General features: G+C 44.7%; 1 protein-coding gene across 2 annotated transcripts in view; it reads right to left on the reverse strand.

Annotated features, from left to right (window-relative positions):
- Positions 1–21,744, reverse strand: part of CNGB3 (cyclic nucleotide gated channel subunit beta 3) — a 249,308-nt gene that overhangs the window by 218,819 nt on the left and 8,745 nt on the right. For both annotated transcript variants that reach the window (XM_069731577.1, XM_069731576.1), the window contains exon 3: positions 17,732–17,873. In XM_069731577.1, coding sequence (XP_069587678.1) covers positions 17,732–17,873 — 142 coding nt within the window. The remainder of the gene's footprint in view (positions 1–17,731; positions 17,874–21,744) is intronic.

A 21,744-nucleotide genomic window follows, 5' to 3' on the forward strand; every position in this document is an offset into this window, starting at 1 on the left:
CTCATCTCTCCTGTGTTGTCTATACTGCATTCTCAGAGTTTCCTGTGATGTCTATTCCTCAGCCCCATGTCTCGTGTGATGTACATGCTGCAGTCCCATGTCTCCTGTGATGTCTACACTACAGTCCCATGTCTCCTGTGATGTATATACTGCAGACCCATGTCTCTTCTGATGCATATATAGCAGTCATGGCGTCTCCTATTTAATGTATACAGAAGTCTCTAGGTCTCCTATGTGATGTATACAGCAGTTTTGGTGTCTCCTATTTGATGTATTCTGCAGATTGTCCGCTACTTGAATTTTATAAATGTAATCTGAGCATTGATATATTTCTCATTATGAGGAGACCTGCAGTGTAATATACATGTGTGTTTGGTACAACTTACTGCAGCAACTCATAATTGCAAAGAGTTGCCTGCACTCCAGACCAATGCAAATCTGGAAAAGCAGTTGCGAGTAGCAATATCATCAATACCACCTAACATCACAGCCGAACCAAAGAGAAGCAGTTCCAGCCATCACATCGGGGTGAAATAATTAAATGTTTGACCAAACATAGTTACAAAATTACATAGTTACATAGGTTGAAAAAAGATCTAGGTCCACCAAGTTCAAAATTTTTCCACTAATTGTACATTTTTGTCACTAATTTAACTATAACCGATCACAGGGATAGCAAGGTAATTTTCAAGTTGATAATTTTGTATTGCCGCCGAATGATGGGATTAATATCCAAATGGCGCTTGTTCTAATGTATCCTTTTCAGTAGCTCACTGCTCCTCTGCCACCTGGCTTCCTGGGGACTTGCTCTTCTGAAGATCAGCAGCATGGTGGTGCCTCTGGTCCAACCTAAGTGCTCTTACAGTCCTCTAGCAGAGGCTGCTTTGTCTTTGCAGCATGGGAGAATTGCAGTAGAACAGAGGCTAGCTCTATTTAGCGCTTTGGCCATTTTCATTGCACCACAAGCAGGCTCTAAACCATACGGTGCAAAATAGATGCATGCTTCTTACCTAGCTAATCAGCCACTCTGAGACTCTGAGGTGGCCAGCAACCTATGCAATGAGCTATATAATTTAAAGTTAATCATCCCTCCATTCTGTTACGAGCAATTGAACAGAACCTCTTTATTGTAAGGAATAGAGCTGATTTTTAACAAGAACTAAATTGCAAAATTTCTTGTTTTTACAAGCACTTTGCAAGTTTACCTATTAAAAAACATGAGACAACACTTTTAAGTGCAGAGTTTGATAATAACACATTCTGAAATTTTTATATGACATAGTCATCAATTTCAGACTATAAATGAATGCTGCCATTACATGTTGGGTATAGAGACTTACCAACATAACGTGGAACATAAAAATATTGCTAAATAGATTATGATCCTAAGTAGGGATGGACACTGACAGCCATACACACAGGGGTGTAACAGTCGTGGTCACAGACAGTGTGAGTGGGCATGCTGATGCCAGCTGTTGGCCTCTCTGCTTGCTAAGAGGATGCAGCTCTTGTGGGAGCAGAGGAAGGTGAGAATTTTTTTTTATTTTTAATGTGTTAAGAAAACAGAGGCAGAACTGTGTACATATGTACAGGATGGAGTACATGATGTGAGTCATTTAAACCAGGATGAGAGACATATATACCAGGAAAGAGTCCAGGATGGAAGGAATATATACCAGGATGGAGGACATATATACAAGGAAGGGGCCCTGGTTGGAAAAACTATAAACCAGGCAGTGACCCAGGGTGGGCGAAAAGGGGTCCAGGATCAGGGACATATATACTTGGAAGGGGCCCAGGATGGGGATATATATACCAGGAAAGGGTCCAGGATCAGGGACATATATACCTGAAGTGGGCCTACGATGATGAGAGACATAAATGCCTGGAAGGGGCCCAGGATGGGGGAAATATATACCAGGTAGGGGGCCAGGATGGGGAACATATATACCAGGAAAGGGCCCTGGATAGGGGGGCATATATACCTGGAATGGGCCTAGGATGATGAGAGACAGAAATACCTGGAAGGGGCCAGGGGTGGGGGACATATACCACGTAGGGGGGCCAGGATGAGGGACATATTTACTTGGAAGTGGGCCAGGATGGGGGACATATATACCAGGTAGGGGGCCAGGATGGGGGACATATATACCTGGAAGTGGGCCAAGATGGGGGTCATATATACCAGGTAGGGGGCCAGGATGGGTGACATATATATCTGGAAGTTGGCCAGAATGGGTTACTTATTGTTAAGGACTGGCGGAACGCACCAAGTATAGATGATATGAAACTAGGTGCGTTCGCAGTCCGAGGTCCACCGTGCAGGTAAAAACCCTGCTGCTAGTAAGACGGACTATATGGCGGTACTATAAGTATACACGCACGGGTTAACTTCACCCTGCGTGAAGGAAGCGATCCTGTTGAGTCACAGGACCGCGGTACCGCACATAGAGCGCGAGCAAAAAGTCAGCGAACACAACCCCAACACAGGATTGAAGTCCGATTAGACCACTTGCTGGCACAACACCGCAAATGGGTGTGTAAGGAAACTATTAAAATAGTATATAAAGGCACGAGAGTGCATGCAGTGCCGCACTGACGGACGCCACTAACCACCCAGGCTTGGGTAAGGAAAGCGCAGAGGAAGCGCACGGCGCCGTACAGGCGGTCACAGCAACTAGACGCTGTTATGTGTGTAACGTGCTGTTGGATAAGTCGGGCGCTAGATAGCAAACATACACCTTCCGCGAACAGTCATCCAATAGGGAGGGTATTTTAAAGAGCGACTTTCACACACAACACACACACATATTATCAAGACAATACTAGCGCATGGCCGTGCGGTCATGCGCAGTTTATATAGTTGCAGCACAGGAAGCTCCTACCGAAGTTTTGCCCTTTCAGGACCTTCCTGGAGGACCAATGGAATGTGCTGCAGTACCTGAGCATGTGACCCTTGATCTCAAATGGGAGATCTTGCCCTGGTTATGCTCAGTGTGAAAATAAGGACTTAGTCCCAGAGAAGCCTGCTCGCCGCAGATCAGTGCAGGGTACAACAGGAGAGCCAGAAAAGGCAGTAGTAATCCTCTGCACAGAATCAGTCCCAGCAAGACGCTGGGAGCGACGCCTCCGCTGAGCAGACCCCACTGCGGCCGATGCAGAATGGGAGACCGCAGCAGACATGGATCGAGATTCCTCCTGTGCAGCAGAGGAAACTGGACTCCTAACATTACCCCCCCTCCTAGGGCCCCCCCTCCTTGAGCCTCACTACGCTCAAAAGCTGCAATAAGCAGCGGAGCCCGAATGTGCTCTACAGGCTCCCAGGTTCTATCTTCTGGGCCGTGACCCTTCCAGTCCACCAGATAAAATTTCTTGCCACGTACCACCTTGCACCCCACAATAGCATTCACCTCAAACTCATCCGTGGATGAACCCGATGTCCCAGCAGATGACTCAGAAAACCGGGACAAGCGAACGGGCTTTAAGAGGGAAATGTGAAAAGTATCGGTGATACCAAGGCGTGGAGGAATAGCCAAACGGTAGATCACAGGGTTGACCTGTTCCAGAACCTTAAACGGGCCAATGTAGCGAGGAGCAAACTTAGTGGACTCAACTCGCAGCCTGATGTTACAGGCGGAGAGCCACACTAAGTCGCTAGGAGCAAAGACCGGAGCGGGGCGTTGGTGTGTATCAGCCGAAACCCTCATTCTCTCCTTGGAGGCCCGGATGGCATCCTGTGTGCGGTCCCAGATGTCACGTGCCTCCACCGCCCAGTCTGCCATCCTAGAATCGGTGGATGACACGGGCATGGGCACAGGGACACGCGGATGCTGGCCGTAATTAAGGAGAAAAGGAGTCTGACCAGTGGAATCGGCTACGGCGTTGTTCAAGGCAAATTCCGCCCAAGGTAGCAAAGATGCCCAGTCGTCCTGCCTAGCAGAGACGAAATGACGCAAATATGTCACCAGAGTCTGGTTGGTTCTCTCCACCAACCCATTCGTCTCGGGATGGTATGCAGAGGAGAGGTTTAACTCTATGCTGAATAAACGGCAGAGCTCTCTCCAAAACCGAGACGCGAACTGGGGACCCCGATCGCTGACAATCTTATCAGGCATACCATGCAATTGGAAAACGTGCTTAATGAACAACACCGCCAAGGCCCATGCTGAAGGTAACCGAGGAAGCGGCACCAAATGCACCATCTTAGAGAAATGGTCGGTGACAACCCAAATAATGGAGCAGCCACGCGACTTGGGTAAGCCCACCACAAAGTCCATCCCGACCATCTCCCAGGGCCTGTCTGCCACCGGTAGAGGGTAAAGCAACCCAGCAGGCCGTTGCCGAGGAGACCGATTCTGGGAGCAGGAAACACACACCTGAATATAGTCCCTGACATCTCGGGCCATATGCGGCCACCAGTATGTTCTCGCCAAAAGCTCAGATGTCCTCTTGGTCCCAAAATGCCCACCCACTCTGGAGGAGTGAGCCCAAGAGAGAACCTCCGGTCGCAAGTTAGCTGGCACGAAAGTCTTGCCCGGGGGCACAGGCTCTAGCGAAACCGGAGCTACAGTTCTCAGGCTCTCAGAAGGGACAATAAGCCGAGGCTCCTCCTCCTCCTCCTCAGATGACACTACGGAGCGGGAGAGAGCATCGGCACGAACGTTCTTCTCCCCGGAGAGAAAATGGAGAGTAAAATGGAACTGGGAGAAGAACAGGGACCATCTAGCCTGGCGAGAATTCAGCCGCTGGGCCGTTTGTAGATATACCAAGTTCTTGTGGTCAGTGAAGACTTGGAAGGGAAAGCGAGCTCCCTCCAAGAGATGTCTCCACTCTGAAAAAGCCAATTTCATGGCTAGCAACTCCCTGTCCCCGATGGAATAATTCCTCTCCGCTGGTGTGAAGGTCTTGGAGAAGAAGAAGCAAGGATGCTTCCGACCTTGAGCATCCTTTTGGAAAAGGACTGCTCCAGCACCAACAGATGAGGCATCCACCTCCAAGATAAATGGTTTATCAACTTCGGAGCAATGTAGGATGGGAGCGCTAGCGAAATGAGACTTGATCGAGAGAAAGGCTTTGGAGACCTCCTGTGACCACAACTTGGGATTTGCTCCCTTTTTGGTGAGAGCAACCAAGGGAGCTACCAAAGTTGAGAAGTGTGGAATGAACTGGCGATAGTAATTAATGAACCCCATAAAGCGCTGCACCGCTTTAAGAGAATGGGGTTCCTGCCAGTCCATCACAGCCTGTAGCTTGGCAGGATCCATAGCCAAACCCTGGGCAGAGATGATATAACCAAGGAATGGCAAGGACTCATGCTCAAACACACACTTCTCCAACTTGGCGTAGAGGGAGTTTGCCCGTAAGAGGTCGAAGACTTTGCGAACATCTCTCCGATGGGAGTCAATATCTGGAGAGAAGATGAGAATATCATCCAGATAGACTACGACCGAGGTGGTGAGCATATCTCGGAAGATGTCGTTCACAAAGTCTTGGAAAACGGCTGGGGCATTACAGAGCCCGAAGGGCATCACCAGATATTCATAGTGCCCATCCCTGGTGTTAAAAGCCGTCTTCCATTCATCCCCCTCACGGATGCGAATCAGGTTGTAAGCACCCCGCAGATCTAACTTTGTAAATACCCTCGCTCCCCGTAGCCTATCAAACAGCTCAGATATCAGGGGTAATGGGTATTTGTTCTTAACGGTGATGGCGTTAAGACCCCTGTAGTCTATGCATGGACGTAAGTCTCCAGTCTTCTTCTGTACAAAGAAGAACCCAGCCCCTGCCGGTGACACTGACTTCCTAATGAATCCTCTTGCCAGATTCTCTTGGATATACTGAGACATTGCCTCCGTCTCCGGGAGAGATAACGGATAGACTCGACCCCGGGGAGGCTCAGCACCAGGCAAGAGGTCAATAGGACAGTCATAGGGGCGGTGAGGCGGAAGGGTCTCCGCAGCTCTTTTGGAGAACACGTCTGCATAGGGCCAATAGTGCTTGGGGAGAGAGGAAAGATCTGCAGGTACCTGTGTAGTAGCAACCTGAACGCACTCCCTCTGACATCTACCCTCGCAGGATTTACTCCATCCCAAAATTCTCCCAGAGGACCACTCAATATGAGGAGAATGGTAGCGAAGCCATGGTATCCCCAACAGGACCTCATCAATTCCCTCAGGAATGACTAATAGGGAGATTATCTCCTGATGTGATGGAGACACAGAAAGCATGAAAGGAATGGTTTGGTGGGTAATCTGTGAGGGTAGTGTTGACCCATTTACCACTCGAACGGTTACTGGCTTGGCGAGCATCACCAAGGGTATTGCGTGACGCTGGGCAAAAGCGGAAGACATAAAGTTACCCTCTGCCCCAGAATCCACGCATAGCTCGACCATAAGAGTGGATGGGCCTATGGTAATTGTCCCCTTGAAGGACAACTTTGAGGCAAACATCGCCGTGTCTAGTGTACCTCCTCCAACTGCCACTAGACGCTGACGTTTCCCCGACCGCTGAGGACCCTTGGAGGCAAGATGTCCTGACTGCTGGCAAACATGATGGACCTTATGTGCACGGGCGGACAGAGATTTGGATCCCGCTCGTGTCACCTCTAAGGCCTCATGTGATTTGGATGCCTGGATTGGAGATTCCAAAGGTTTGGCGAAGGTGGGAGCCAGCCGAAACCTCTGCCTACACTGGGCTCGCTCTAGCCTCCGCTCGTTAAAACGGAGGTCAATACGAGTAGAGACAGTTATTAATTCCTCCAGTGTGGCAGGAATCTCCCTAGTGGCCAGAGCGTCCTTAACGTGATCAGCCAGGCCCCTCCAAAATATGGGGATAAGGGCCTTATCCGACCACTCCAGCTCGGAAGCTAAAGTACGGAAGCGGACGGAAAAATGGCTGACCAAGGACTCACCCTGAGTTAAAGCCAGTAGTTGGAGCGCTGTGTCATGGGTGACTTGAGGTCCTAAAAAGACCTTTTTCAGAGTGCTCAGGAACAACGGAGCACTCTGCACCACATGATCACCACGCTCCCACAGCGGCGTAGCCCACTCCAACGCCCTGTCCGACAAGAGAGAGACAATAAATCCCACCTTAGCCCGCTCTGTAGGAAAACGTGCAGCCAGGAGCTCGAGATGGATAGAGCACTGACTCACGAATCCCCTACAAGTTTTGCAATCTCCAGAAAATTTTTCTGGCAACGGGAGGCGGGATAATGTCGGAACTGGGGTGGCAGTGGACAAGGTTGCTGCAGCCACGCTAGCAGCCTGTACAGCAACTGCTGTAACATCCACAGCTGAGGTTGAGCTCTCGAGAGCCGTCAACCTACCCTCCAGCTGCTGGATATACCGCAAAGATTGCTGAATGTCCGCCATTTACTAGCCAGACCTTGGCGCTAGTATTATGTTAAGGACTGGCGGAACGCACCAAGTATAGATGATATGAAACTAGGTGCGTTCGCAGTCCGAGGTCCACCGTGCAGGTAAAAACCCTGCTGCTAGTAAGACGGACTATATGGCGGTACTATAAGTATACACGCACGGGTTAACTTCACCCTGCGTGAAGGAAGCGATCCTGTTGAGTCACAGGACCGCGGTACCGCACATAGAGCACGAGCAAGAAGTCAGCGAACACAACCCCAACACAGGATTGAAGTCCGATTAGACCACTTGCTGGCACAACACCGCAAATGGGTGTGTAAGGAAACTATTAAAATAGTATATAAAGGCACGAGAGTGCATGCAGTGCCACACTGACGGACGCCACTAACCACCCAGGCTTGGGTAAGGAAAGCGCAGAGGAAGCGCACGGCGCCGTACAGGCGGTCACAGCAACTAGATGCTGTTATGTGTGTAACGTGCTGTTGGATAAGTCGGGCGCTAGATAGCAAACATACACCTTCCGCGAACAGTCATCCAATAGGGAGGGTATTTTAAAGAGCGACTTTCACACACAACACACACACATATTATCAAGACAATACTAGCGCATGGCCGTGCGGTCATGCACAGTTTATATAGTTGCAGCACAGGAAGCTCCTACCGAAGTTTTGCCCTTTCAGGACCTTCCTGGAGGACCAATGGAATGTGCTGCAGTACCTGAGCATGTGACCCTTGATCTCCAACGGGAGATCTTGCCCTGGGCATGCTCAGTGTGTGAAATTAAGGACTTAGTCCCAGAGAAGCCTGCTCGCCGCAGATCAGTGCAGGGTACAACAGGAGAGCCAGAAAAGGCAGTAGTAACCCTCTGCACAGAATCAGTCCCAGCAAGACGCTGGGAGCGACGCCTCCGCTGAGCAGACCCCACTGCGGCCAATGCAGAATGGGAGACCGCAGCAGACACGGATCGAGATTCCTCCTGTGCAGCAGAGGAAACTGGACTCCTAACACATATATACCTGAAAGGAACCCAGGATGGTGACATACAGTGGGTACGGAAAGTATTCAGACCCCTTTAAATTTTTCACTCTTTGTTTCATTGCAGCCATTTGGTAAATGCAAAAAAGGGCCCAGGTTGGAGGAACTATATATCAGGTAGTGGCCCAGGATGGGTGACATATATAACTGGAAGGGGTCTAGGATCAGGGACATATATACCTGGAAGGGGCCCAGGATGGGGGACATATATACCAGGAAAGGGTCCAGGATGGAGGACACCTATACAAGGAAGGGGCCCAGGTTGGAGGAACTATATACCAGGCAGTGGCCCAGGGTGGCGACATATGTACCTGAAAGGGCTCCAGGATCAGGGACATATATACTTGGAAGGGGCCCAGGATAGGGGACATATATACCAGGAAAGGGTCCAGGTTGGGGGACATATATACCTGGAATGGGCCTACGATGATGAGAGACGTAAATATCTGGAAGGGCCCCAGGATGGGAGAAATATATAATAATAATAATAATTGTATTTATATAGCACCAAGATATTCCGCAGCGCTTTACAAATTATAGAGGGGACTTGTACAGACAGTAAACATTACAGCATAACAGAAATCACAGTTCAAAACAGATACCAAGAGGAGTGAGTTCCCTGCTCGCAAGCTTACAAACTATGAGGAAAAGGGGAGACACGAGAGGTGGATGGTAACAATTGCTTTAGTTATTCGGACCAGCCATAGTGTGAGGCTCAGGTGTTCATGTAAAGCTGCATGAACCAGTTAACTGCCTAAGTATGTAGCAGTACAGACACATAGGGCTATTAACTGCATAAAGTGTATGAGAACATGATGCGAGGAACCTGATTGTTTTTTTGTTTTTTTTAATGGGCCACACAGGGATAGTTAGGTTAATGCGTTGAGGCGGTAGGACAATCTGAACAAATGAGTTTTTAGGGCACGCTTAAAACTGTGTGGATTGGGGATTAATCGTATTAACCTAGGTAGTGCATTCCAAAGAATCGGCGCAGCATGTGTAAAGGGGAAAGGAGCCAGCATGGGGGCATATATATACCTGGAATGGGAGTAGGATGATGAGGGACAGAAACACCTGGAAGTGGCCCGGGGTGGGGGAAATATATACCAGGTAGGGAGCCAGGATGGGGGACATATATACCAGGTAGGGGGCCAGGATGGGTGACATATATACCTGGAAGTGGGTCAGAATGGGTTACATATATACCTGGAAGGGGTCCAGGATGGGGGATATATATACTTGGAAGGTGCCCAAGATGGGGAACATATATACCTGAAATGGGCCCAGGATGGCGACATACAGTGTATTCAACCCCTTTAAAATTTTCACTCTTTGTTTCATTGGAGCCCTTTGGTAAATTCAAAAAAGTTCATTTTTTTCACTTTAATGTACACTTTGCACCGATCTTGACTGAAAAAAACAGAAATGTAGAAATGTTTGCAAATTTAATTAAAAAAAACTGAAATATCACATGGTCATAACTATTCAGACCCTTTGCTCCGACACTCATATTTAAGTCCCATGCTGTCCATTTCCTTGTGATCCTCCTTGAGATGGTTCTACTCCTTCATAGAGTTCAGCTGTGGTTAATTAAACTTAAAGGACTTGATTTAGAAAGGCACACACCTGTCTATATAAGACCTCATATCTCACAGTGCATGTGAGACCAAAAGAGAATGATGAGGTCAAAGGAGCTGGCCAAGGAGCTCAGAGACAAAATTGTGACAAGGCACAGATCTGGCCAAGGTTACAAAAGAATGCAGTACTCAAGGTTCCTAAGAGCACAGTGGCCTCCATAATCCTTAAATGGAAGAAGTTTGGGACCACCAGAAGTCTTCCTAGACCTGGCCGTCCAGCCAAACTGAGCAATTGTGGGAGAAGTGCCTTGGTGAGAGAGGTAAAGAACCCCAAGATCACTGTGTCTGAGCTCCAGAGATGCAGTAGGGAGATAGGAGAAAGTTCTACAAAGTCAACTATCATTGCAACCCTCCACCAGTCGGACCTTATGGCAGAGTGGCCCAACGGAAGCCTCTCCTCAGTGCAAGACATATGAAAGTCTGCACAGAGTTTGCTAAAAAACACATGAAGGACTCCAAGACTATGAGAAATAAGATTCTCTGGTCTGATGAGATGAAGATAGACCTTTTTGGAGATAATTCTAAGTGGTATGTGTGGAGAAAACCAGGCACTGCTCATCACCTGTATTTGCCTGAGGAAAAACGCTGTTATATCACTGAACGCGTTTCGAACATGTGCTGAGGACTAATAACACTATACATGTTCGAAATGCGTTCAGTGTTACAATGGCATTTTTCCACTGGCAAATACCTGACCTGAAAATGGCTGTCCACCAACGTTCACCATACAACCTGACGGAACTGGAGAGGATCTGCAAGGAAGATTGGCAGAGGATCCCCAAATCCAGGTGTGAAAAACTTGTTGCATCATTCCCAAGGAGACTCATGGCTGTACTAGCTCAAAAGGTGCTTCTACTCAATGCTGAGCAAAGGGTCTGAATATTTATGACCATGTGATATTTCAGTTTTTCTTTTTTTAAAAATTTGCAAAAATTACTACATTTCTTAAAGGGGTCTGAATACTTTCTGTACCCACTGTATATACCTGGAAGGTGTGTTGAGTCCAGGATGGGGGACATTAGTACATAATAGGGGACATTACTACATATTTGGGGGAATATTTATATCCTTATAGTAATTAGATTACCACAAAGGCCCAAACATCTGACCAACATGCAGGGAGGGGCCAGGTTCAAATTTTTCAAAGGGGCCCACTCTGGATCCACCACTGCATATACACACGCTCTAAGCATACGTATGCATTTTCACATGAGTCATATATGCACATTATTATACAAAATATGCACAAATATGTAAAATGCATTAATATGTTTTGCTGAAGTTTTTACCAAAGAATGAAAAAAAAACTAAAAAAAGAGAAGCAACTGTTTGCCACAAATTTTGCTATTTATTCCCTTGACTAACAGAAAATGTAATGATGCACTTGAATTGACTAGGCACCATTTTGCCCCAACATAAATAAGCATTACATTTATATCTCTGGGTTAAATTCAGAAAAATAGGCATCATTATTATTTATACCATTTAATATTCACCACACATTAAAGGTTCGCTGCATTGTGCAAGCTGTTGCGATGAGAGTGATAATAATTACACAGTGTGCATAATTATTAGGCAAGTTGTATTTTAGAGGATTATTTTTAATATTGATCAACAACTATGTTCTCAATAACCCAAAAGACTCATGAATATCAAAGCTTAAAATTTTTGGAAGTTGGAGTGGGGTTTTTTAGATTTGGCTATTTTAGGAGGATATCTGTTTGTGCAGGTAACTATTACTGTGCAGAATTATTAGGCAACTTAACAAAAATCAAATGTATTCCCATCTCACTTGTTTACTTTCACCAGGTAAACCAATATAACTGCACAAAATTTAGAAAAACATTTCTGACATGCAAAAACAACCCCCCCAAAATAGTGACCAATATAGCCACCTTTCTTTATGATGACACTCAACAGCCTTCCATCCATAGATTGTGTCAGTTGCTTGATCTGTTTACGATCAACATCTCTCACTCTCCTCAGGTATTTTCCCATCCTCCTTCAAACACTCTATCATTATTCCGTTACTAAAGAAACCTGCCCTCGACCCATCCTGCACAAATACCTACAGACCCGTTTCCAACCTCCCCCTCATCTCTAAACTCTTGGATCGCCTGATGTACTCCCACCTTACCCATTACTTCTCCACTCACTCCCTCCTAGACCCTTCAGAGTTCGCCTTCCACCCCCTACACTCGACAGAAACTGCACTCATCAAAGTGACCAACGACCTTCTGACAGCAAAATGTAATGGTGACCACTCTCTGCTCATTCTGCTCGATCTTTCTGCAGCTTTCGACACTGTTGACCACCCTCTCCTACTCTCTAGGCTCCAGTCACTAGGCATTACGGACCCTGCTCTCTCCTGGTTCTCCTCCTATCTTTCTGACTGCTCCTTCAGTGTTCTGTTCTCTGGCTCCACATCGTCTCCTCTTCCTCTCACTTTCGGGGTACCTCAGGGCTCAGTCCTTGGCCCCCTTCTCTTCTCTCTCTACAGGGCCCCAATTGGACAGACCATCAGCAGATATGGCTTTCAGTACCATCTTTATGCCGACAAAACATAACTATACATGTCATCCCCTGACCTTACCCCCGCTGTACTACAGAACGTCAGTGACTGTCTGTCCACAGTCTCCAACATCATGTCCGCTCTCTATCTGAAACTAAACCTCTCCAAAACTGAACTGTTTCTGCTTCCACCGCCTACTAACCTCCCTAAACCTGATGTTTCCCTCTCCGTGGGTGGCACCATAATAACACCCCAGCAGCAGGCACGCTGTCTGGGTGTTACGTTTGACTCCGATCTCTCCTTCACATCCCATATACAATCACTTGCCCACTCGTGCCCCTTTCACCTAAAGTATTAACGAACAAGACGTGCACTCTCGCTAATGGTGGTGCAGACTGAACATGGAGGGGTACTCCAAACTATAGTCATACAACAACAGTCGCACTCAAGGAAAGATTTTCAGAGTTTCGTTTTTTGCTGAAAAACGTGTTTTCTCTTTATTATAAACACCAACATAAAGGTAAAGTAATCACCGCAGTGTTTCAAGGTAGGTAACGTTTCGACCCACAGGTCTTTCTCAAACCTTACTGAAACATAAACAAAAAGTACAAAAAAATCACCAAACATGAATACACAATATATACAAAATTATATATACACAAAAAAATTATATTTACACAAAAAATATATATAGAAAATTATATAGAAAATTCACAAGATCCCTATATATTAGAGATGCGTGCTCTGTCACTAAAAGTAATCTGAGACAAAGCGACAGAAATCAGGACTAGGGTTGAGCGACTTTTACTTTTATAGGATCGGGTTTCACGAAACCCGACTTTTTCAAAAGTCGGGTCGAGTGAAATCGGCTGATCCTATAAAAAAGTCGGGGTCGGGGTCAGCCGAAACACGAAACCCAATGCAGTGCATTGGGTTTCCAATGGTTCCCATGGTCTGAAGGAGAGGAAACTCTCCTTCAGGCCCTGGGATCCATATTTAAGTGTAAAATAAAGAATTAAAATAAAAAATATTGCTATACTCACCCTCTGACGCGCCCTGGTACTAACCGGCAGCCTTCCTTCCTTAGAATCAGCGCGTGAAGGGCCTTAGATGACGTCGCGGCTTGTGATTGGTCGCGCGACCGCCCATGTGACCGCTCGCGCGACCAATCACAAGCCGCGACGTCACCAAAGGTCCTTCCTGCGCTGATTCTTAGGAAGGAAGGCTGCCGGAAAGAAGCAGGGCACGTCCGAGGGTGAGTATATTCCTATTAGGTATGTGTTGCAGCGGTAAAAAATACGGTATAATAAACAAACAAAGTAAACAGGTCCAGTACTATAGACGTAAGAATGAAGTAAAAAATGAAATATGAAATATCCAGGTGGTAGGATCTCTAAGGATGAAATACCCAGGTGGTGGAATCTCTAAATGATAGGAGACTAACCTTATAATTGTAGGAGGCCTAACCGACCTCTGCGCTCTGCAAATGACTTTTGACTAACCTCTACACTAATCCATACCTCCCACTCCCGACTTCAAGACTTCTCCCGTGCTACGCCAATCCTCTGGAATGCTCTACCCCAAGATATTAGGACCATTCACAATTTGCATAGTTTTAGGCGCTCCCTTAAAACACATTTGTTCAGAGCGGCCTATCACATTCCCTAATCAAACCCATTCACTACTTCCATCTATCCCCCACTCGCTGAAGATGGCTGGACCATCATTGTAAATACACACCTGTACTTTGTATCTCCCCCACCTCATTGTAGATTGTAAGCTCTCACGAGCAAGGTCTTATGTTGCTTTAATTATTGTATTGTTAACATTGTTTCTTATGACTGTTGTGTTTGAAACTGTTAAACTGTAAAGCGCTGCGGAATATGTTGGTGCTATATAAGTAAAGATTATTATTATATTATTATGACATTGCGTGCAGCAGCCACCACAGCCTCCCAGACACGGGTTCCGAGAGGTGTACTGTTTTCCCTTCCTGTAGATCTCACATTTTATGAGGGACCACAGGTTCTCTATGGGGTTCAGATGAGGTGAACAAGGGGGCCATGTCATTATTTTTTCTTCTTTGAGACCTTTACTGGCCAGCCACGCTGTGGAGTAGTTTGATGGAGCACTGTCCTGCATGAAAATCATGTTTTTCTTGAACAATACTGACTTCTTCCTGTACCACTGCTTGAAGAAGTTGTCTTCCAGATACTGGCGGTAGGTCTGGGAATTGAGCTTCGCTCCATCCTCAACCCGGAAAGGTCCCACAAGTTCATCTTTGATGATTCCAGCCCATACCAGTACCCCACCTCTACCTTGCTGGCATCTGAGTCAGAGTGGAGCTTTCTGCCCTTTTCTGATCCAGCCTCTGGCTCATCCATCTGGCCCATCAAGAGTCACTCTCATTTCATCAGTTCATAAAACCTTTGAAAAGTCAGTCTTAAGATATTTCTTGGCCCAGTCTTGACGTTTTATCTTATGTTTCTTGTTCAAAGGTGGTCGTTTTTCAGCCTTCCTTACCTTGGCCATGTCCCTGAGTATCGCACACCTTGTGCTTTTTGTTACTCCAGTAACGTTGCAGCTCTGGAATATGGCAAAACTGGTAGCAAATGGCATCTTGGCAGCTTCACGCTTGATTTTCCTCAATTCATGGGCAGTTATTTTGCGCCTTTTTTGCCCAACATTCTTACGACCCTGTTGGCTATTTGCCATGAAACGCTTGATTGTTCGGGGATCACGCTTCAAAAGTTTGGCAATTTCAAGACTGCTGCATCCCTCTGCAAGACATCTCACAATTTTGGACTTTTCAGAGCCTGTCAAATCTCTCTTCTGACCCATTTTGCCAAAAGAAAGGAAGTTGCCTAATAATTAAGCACCCCTTACATAGGGGTTTGATGTCATTAGACAACACCCCTCCTCATTACGGAGATGCACATCACCTGATTTACTTAATTGGTAGTTGGCTCTCAAGCCTGAACAGCTTGGAGTAGGACAACATGTATAAAAAGTATCATGTGATCAAAATACAACTTGCCTAATAATTCTGACAGTGTATATGCCTAGGTTATTTACTGCTATTTAAAAAGTGTATTAAAAATTGTGGTTAGTGTGATTATTTTTGCCCTTTTAATGTTTGCATTCTTTTCCCATAAAATCACATATTGGAATGCAACACTATAAATATCATTTATGTAAAAAAACTGTTTGCAGTCTCAATCTAGGGCAACTTGTGGCGAGCACCTGTTATCGGGTTTGCTGTGCCTTAGTCAAGAGGAATTTAGGCTCAAGACTGGTATATGTAAGACAAGTCTAAATAAATTACCACCGAAGATTTCCTTGAGCATTTGTCAGAAAAAGCGAAAGCATGGCACGAGAAACGTATCAGGTAAAAATGCCAAGTGCATCCTGCAATGAATCTGTTGCCCTGAGCTAGGACCTATAGTCTACAGCACCAATATTGATTTATCTTGTCCTCCATGTGAAGACATAAGCTGTCACTCAGACAGTCTATAATATTGTTATACATGAGGCTTGATGGAAATGCTTTACACATTTTTGTTATACATTGTTAATGAACACACAGGTGCATCAGAGCTTGAGTTGTCCTTATTAATAATAATAACTAATGGAGATATCATTTAGGTCTCTTTAGGACTAACGATGGCTAACGATGTGTACCACACAAAGTCTTGAGAACAGGCCTTATTAAGGCTAGGTTCACATTGCATTAGTGCAGTCCGTTTAGCGCATATGCTAACGGACTGCGTTAACGCAATCGCCGAAAAGGGATCGCGTTATGCGATCTCGCTAGCGCAGATGCTCTATCTGTGCTAGCGGGAACGGACCCCAAAATGCTGCAGACAGCGTTCGAGGGTCCGTCACAAAATAACGGCAAATCACTAACGCATGCCAATAATGGCATGCGTTAGCGATGCGCTACATAATTGCGGTCAATGGGTACGCTAACGGATCCATTACATAGCGTTAGTGCCGCTATGAAATGGATTCTGTTAGCGGACACCCATTAACGCAATGTGAACCTAGCATCTTCAAAGTGTATATTTGTAACTTGCTGTTGCTTGACTCCACAGTGCTACTGGCTAACATAGTGCAATACTAAGATGATGGCTCAATAACTTCGGAATTACTTTTTCTGAATTACTTGTCAAATGTCTCCTTTGTAAATTCTGAGTTAATCAAGGAATTTTTTTTCTGTAAGCTCTGCAGACTCTCTGTAACTGGACAGATCACTCAAAAATCACTCTGCCCTACAAGAGAGAACTGTGCAGCAATACAGCTACTGTTGCACAGTCTTCTCTATCTCTTTCCTGTACTCCTCTTTAGAATCAGTGCTGAAGACTGCAAATATAAGAAATGCAACCCATGTATGCAGCTATAACATTTCCACTGCCCTCCAGCAGAGATCCTAAAGTTAACCAAGTGAGTACCCTAGATCACCAGAAATCCTTATATTAACACGTTCACTCCCAAAGACCACTAGTGATATTAGAAGTAATCACCTCACTGCCTTGACTACCAATTATACTTAGCTTAACTCTATCACTATTCCATAATACCAGGAAAAAAAATTACAGATATAGGCCCTTTACTGCCCTATACCACCAAGACCTAGATATAACCTTTTCTATAATAGTCCTAGGTGCTGTTTAATACTAGTTGACTAGGCTCTACGTAATCCAATATTTTTGCCTGCTTTATCAATAATTATTAGATTGTTGCCTGTTAATATTTATTTGCTGCTGTTGGCCAAGAGGAATAGGAACCAAGGTTTTTAACGACCTCACTCACTAGCTGCAAATATGAATGCTGAACATTAGCCAGGAGTCAGACTACCAACACTACCATCAATCAGATGATTGAAGAAACGACAACACTCTGGTAAGTCAACATGATTGATCTACAATACCATTCACTATCACTATATACAGTATAATGTTTGCCTGGTAAACAATGAAGAAGATAAAGCTTTTCTTAGATCCCCATCGGTTTGATATCGAGGACTTATCCTAAACATAGGCCATCAGAATCGAAGTCCTGGAAATCCCCATTACATTGTTATAGGTGGTATGACAAGTAAGAAAAAAAAGAAAAAATTTTTTTTTTTCATATCAGACATTAATTACACAAAATTACCACCATTTACTTACTCATTTTCATTTTTTTCATCACCAATTTGGTTTTCATTTTTTGCTGGAGAACTCTCTTTTTTTATAATGGGGGAGGTTTTCTTCTCGGGCTGTGATGGGACAGGTTTGTCATCTTTTATTGTTTTATCATCCACTGGACCATCTAGAGTATGAAAAGTACAATATTATTAAGACCTACAGGTGGAGTTTTGTCAACAGAACTTGACTCAAGATTGCCAACTACCTCTATTCAGGAGAAATAATAAATTCTGACCAAAATCAAGAGAATTTAGACAGAATTAATCCCTTTCAGACATTGGATGTAGTGTTCTGATATTTCCAGTACAGGAGATGTCAGTGTCTGTGCTTGTGATACATGTGGCACACGTGTGGCAACCGTGTGCCGCATCAGTACCACACGGACAGGTGCCAGGGAAGAAGCGTTAAATTAAACACTGTTCCTCGGCACCGCGTGCTGAACACGGCTCTCATCATTCTCCCCTGCTCTGCCTGCGATTGGCTAGCAGGGTAGAATGATGAGAGTTACATTTAAGTAATAAAAGAGACAGCAGGCGGCGACTGATGGGACTATTACTCCCATTAGCCTACCCCTACTGCTGCTAATAACAGTAACAGCAGGAGCGGCTGATGGGGTATTCATCAGCCGCCACCTGCGCTATAAATAAGTAAATGTGGTGTGGGTTCCCCTGTATTTTCTACCACAAGCCAGACAAAACTCATGGCTAGAGGCTGCAACCCTTAGCTGTCAGCTTCAGCTAGGCTGGTTATCAAGAATAGAGGGGTCCCCATCCTGTTTTTTTAATTTTTTAAATAAATAATTTAAAAAAATGGCATGTGGTCCCCCCATTTTTGACAACCAGCCTTGCTAAAGCTTACAGCTGGGGGCTGGTATTCTCAGGTAAGGGGCCACGGATATTGACCCCCCCAGGCTAAAAATAGTAGTCCACAGCTGCCCAGAAAATGCACATCTATTAGTGCCAATTCTGGTGCTTTGCCTGGCTTTTCCCACTTGCCCTGTAGCAGTGGCAAGAGGGGTTCACATTTGTGGAGTTAATATCACCTTTGTATTGACAGGTGACAACAAGCCATGAGGTTAGGAATGGAGAGGCATCAATAAGATGCCCCCGTTACTAACCCCATAATCACATTGTATAAAAACACAAACATCAAGAATAATGTCCTTTAATTGAAAAAATGACACATACTCCTTTAATAATCTTAATTAAACCATACTTACAACCTCACCTAATTCCACTGAAGCCCTCGTTCTCCTGTAATAAAACTAAAAAAAAAAAAACAAAACAATATACCATACCTGTCCATCATTCTGTCCTACGCTGCAATCCACGTCTGGGGGATAATTAGTTTTCAACCTGGACGGTGCCAAGATGCAACCATCCAGGCTGAAAACCACTTGTGAATGAGCTGCTGGGAACACAGCATCAGTGACCGGGGGTGACATCATAGAGGTTACCTCTTGTCACTGGGCTCCGTCCCCAGCCGGGCAGAGTTGCAGTGAGATCCCTGCTAGCACTGTGAGCGCTCAGTGACCGGGGTTGACATCATAGAGGTTACCTCTGGTCACTGGGCTCCGTTCCCAGCTGGGCAGAGTTGCGGTGAGATCCCTGCTAGCACCGTGAGCGCTCAGTGACCGGGGTAGACATCATAGAGGTTACCTCCAGTCACTGGGCTCTGTTCCCTGCCAGGCAGAGCTGCGGTGAGATCCCCGCTAGCACCGTGAGAGCTCATGTTTTTTTTTATTCTGTTGGAAAATTTAGAAATTGCTGATTAACTTTGACTCTTTCTAACTACCTTACAAAAAAAAATTACGTTTTAAAAACTGATGCTTATGTAAAGTAGACTTGTATTAAATGTTATGTACTAACTGTTTTGTGTGATATAACCATCTGGTTTTAAGGCATAAAAATTAAAAGTTTGAAAATTGCGAAATTTTCAAAATTTTTGCCAAAATTCTGGATTTTTTTTACAAATAAATGCAAAAATATCAGCCTAAATTTACCAATAACATGAATAACAATGTGTTGTGAATTAGTCTCAGGGGGGGAGTCTCAGGGGGGGGGTGAAGGGGTTAAGAATGAGTTGGCATTGATAGTACTGAATTACAGATAAAGAAAACATTTTTTAAAGGAAACCCACCAGTTAAAGAAGACAGAAGAGAATAAGATAATTTATCCAAAATATTGATAGTCTTTAGAAGACTATCTATATTGGTGGCTAATTGGTTTAGGGGCACTCACTCTCCTCTGCTCTGTGAAAGTAGCACAAAGGATTAATGGGGCATAAGTGTTTGATGTGTTTGATGTCTCTAACAAAGCAGAAAGAATAAATTATCATGCTGAAAGATCCAATATCTACGATGCTCAAGTTCAATTTAGTTGCAGTAATACCCCATAATGGATTCTTACTTTTGAGGAATACTGTTCTAAATGACAAAAGTTTTTCAGAAACATTGTTAGAACAGGAATAACTAACATTTGTGGTTTTCAGCTGGGACCCTAGCATAGATGGTGAAAGATGTGCACTTTCATAACAAAGTAATGTTAATGACACTGTAATCTTTACAATTTAGGAGTATGCTATTGAATATTTTATAAAAAAAAAGAGTTTAAATATTTTATAATGCTTCATATTGTCTTGGGAACCAATTAAAATTTGTTTATAGCTTTACATCTATGCGGACTCACTTTATGAACTTTCCAAAATGACAAAGAGAAAATAAGCTGCGAGAGATATAGTATGAAGCCAAAAAGATCAAAAGAACAGCATGAAGCCTGGGGAACAGCAATGGTATAGTAACAACATTGAGAAGGGGACTCTTGGTGACAGAAATGTAACTGACGGTAAATGAGCTTCTTATAAATTGTCACAGACGAAGACTGTAGCACATAATGACATAGAAAAGCATATAGAAACATGAATTGGCTGATAATGGCTTTTTTGGATCACCTTGCTTTTGGCAATAGTTCAGCTGTATTATAAAGGTTCAAAATTACAAATGCTTAGCATATATTTAAAGGAGTAGTCCAAAACACAACTTAATTTTCATTCTAAATATTTAATGCTATAATCTAAACTATTTTCTAATATACTTGCATTTAAAGTTCGCTATCCTTCCCTAGCTACACTATCTAACTGCTTTTTTTTACAACTTCCTTTTCGATGAAACTTTATCTAAGAATCCCCAGTGAATGCTGGGATAGTCAAACAAAGAATCATCAGGGGGCAGAAACTGCGGTCACTGCTGCAGCTGATGTCTCTTCCCTACAAAGAGTAATCAGTGAAGCTCATTTTCAGGGGCTGGGATAGTCTGTGAGTGATGTGAGATGTGCACAAAGACAGTATTCTCTCTTGCCGGTTCAGATCAGCAGTAACACGCTGGCAACAGAGCAGAGTGCACTGTCAGTGTGCCTTAGATGAATGCCCAGCGTGCAGAGAGCAGCGCCAACCCTACAAGTGGCTGGTCTCTACTCTGCCTGCAGTATGACAGGTATTTATTTTATAAGGCACACTGACAGTGCATGCTGCTCTGTTGCAGGCTCTTTACTGCTGATCTGAGCCGGTGAGAGAGGTCGCTGTCATTGTGCACATTGCACAGTGCATATCGCATGGGGACGAGCTGAGAACCTTAAACGATCATCACTAATAATTCAATCCAGGGAAGGGACAAGTGCTGCTGTAGTGACTGCAGCCTCTTTTCCTGATGACGTTTCTTTTGATTATCCTAGGAGCGCAGTTGGGATTCTCAAACGAATCGTGATCAAAAAGGAAGTATAAAAAAAAGAAAAGTAGTTACATAGTGTAGTTAGGGAAGGATGGAGAATTTTTAATTCAAATATTTTTGAAAAATAGTTTAGTTTATGGCATTAGCTAGATAGGCATTTACGATGAAAATTACCGTATATACTCATGTATAAGCCAAGATTTTCAGCACATGTTTTGTGCTGAAAATGTCCCCCTCGGTTTATGCATGAGTCATTGTCCAGAAAGCCAGT

The sequence above is a fragment of the Ranitomeya imitator genome, chromosome 6 (assembly GCF_032444005.1).
Source record: "Ranitomeya imitator isolate aRanImi1 chromosome 6, aRanImi1.pri, whole genome shotgun sequence".
Classification (NCBI taxonomy): domain Eukaryota; kingdom Metazoa; phylum Chordata; class Amphibia; order Anura; family Dendrobatidae; genus Ranitomeya; species Ranitomeya imitator.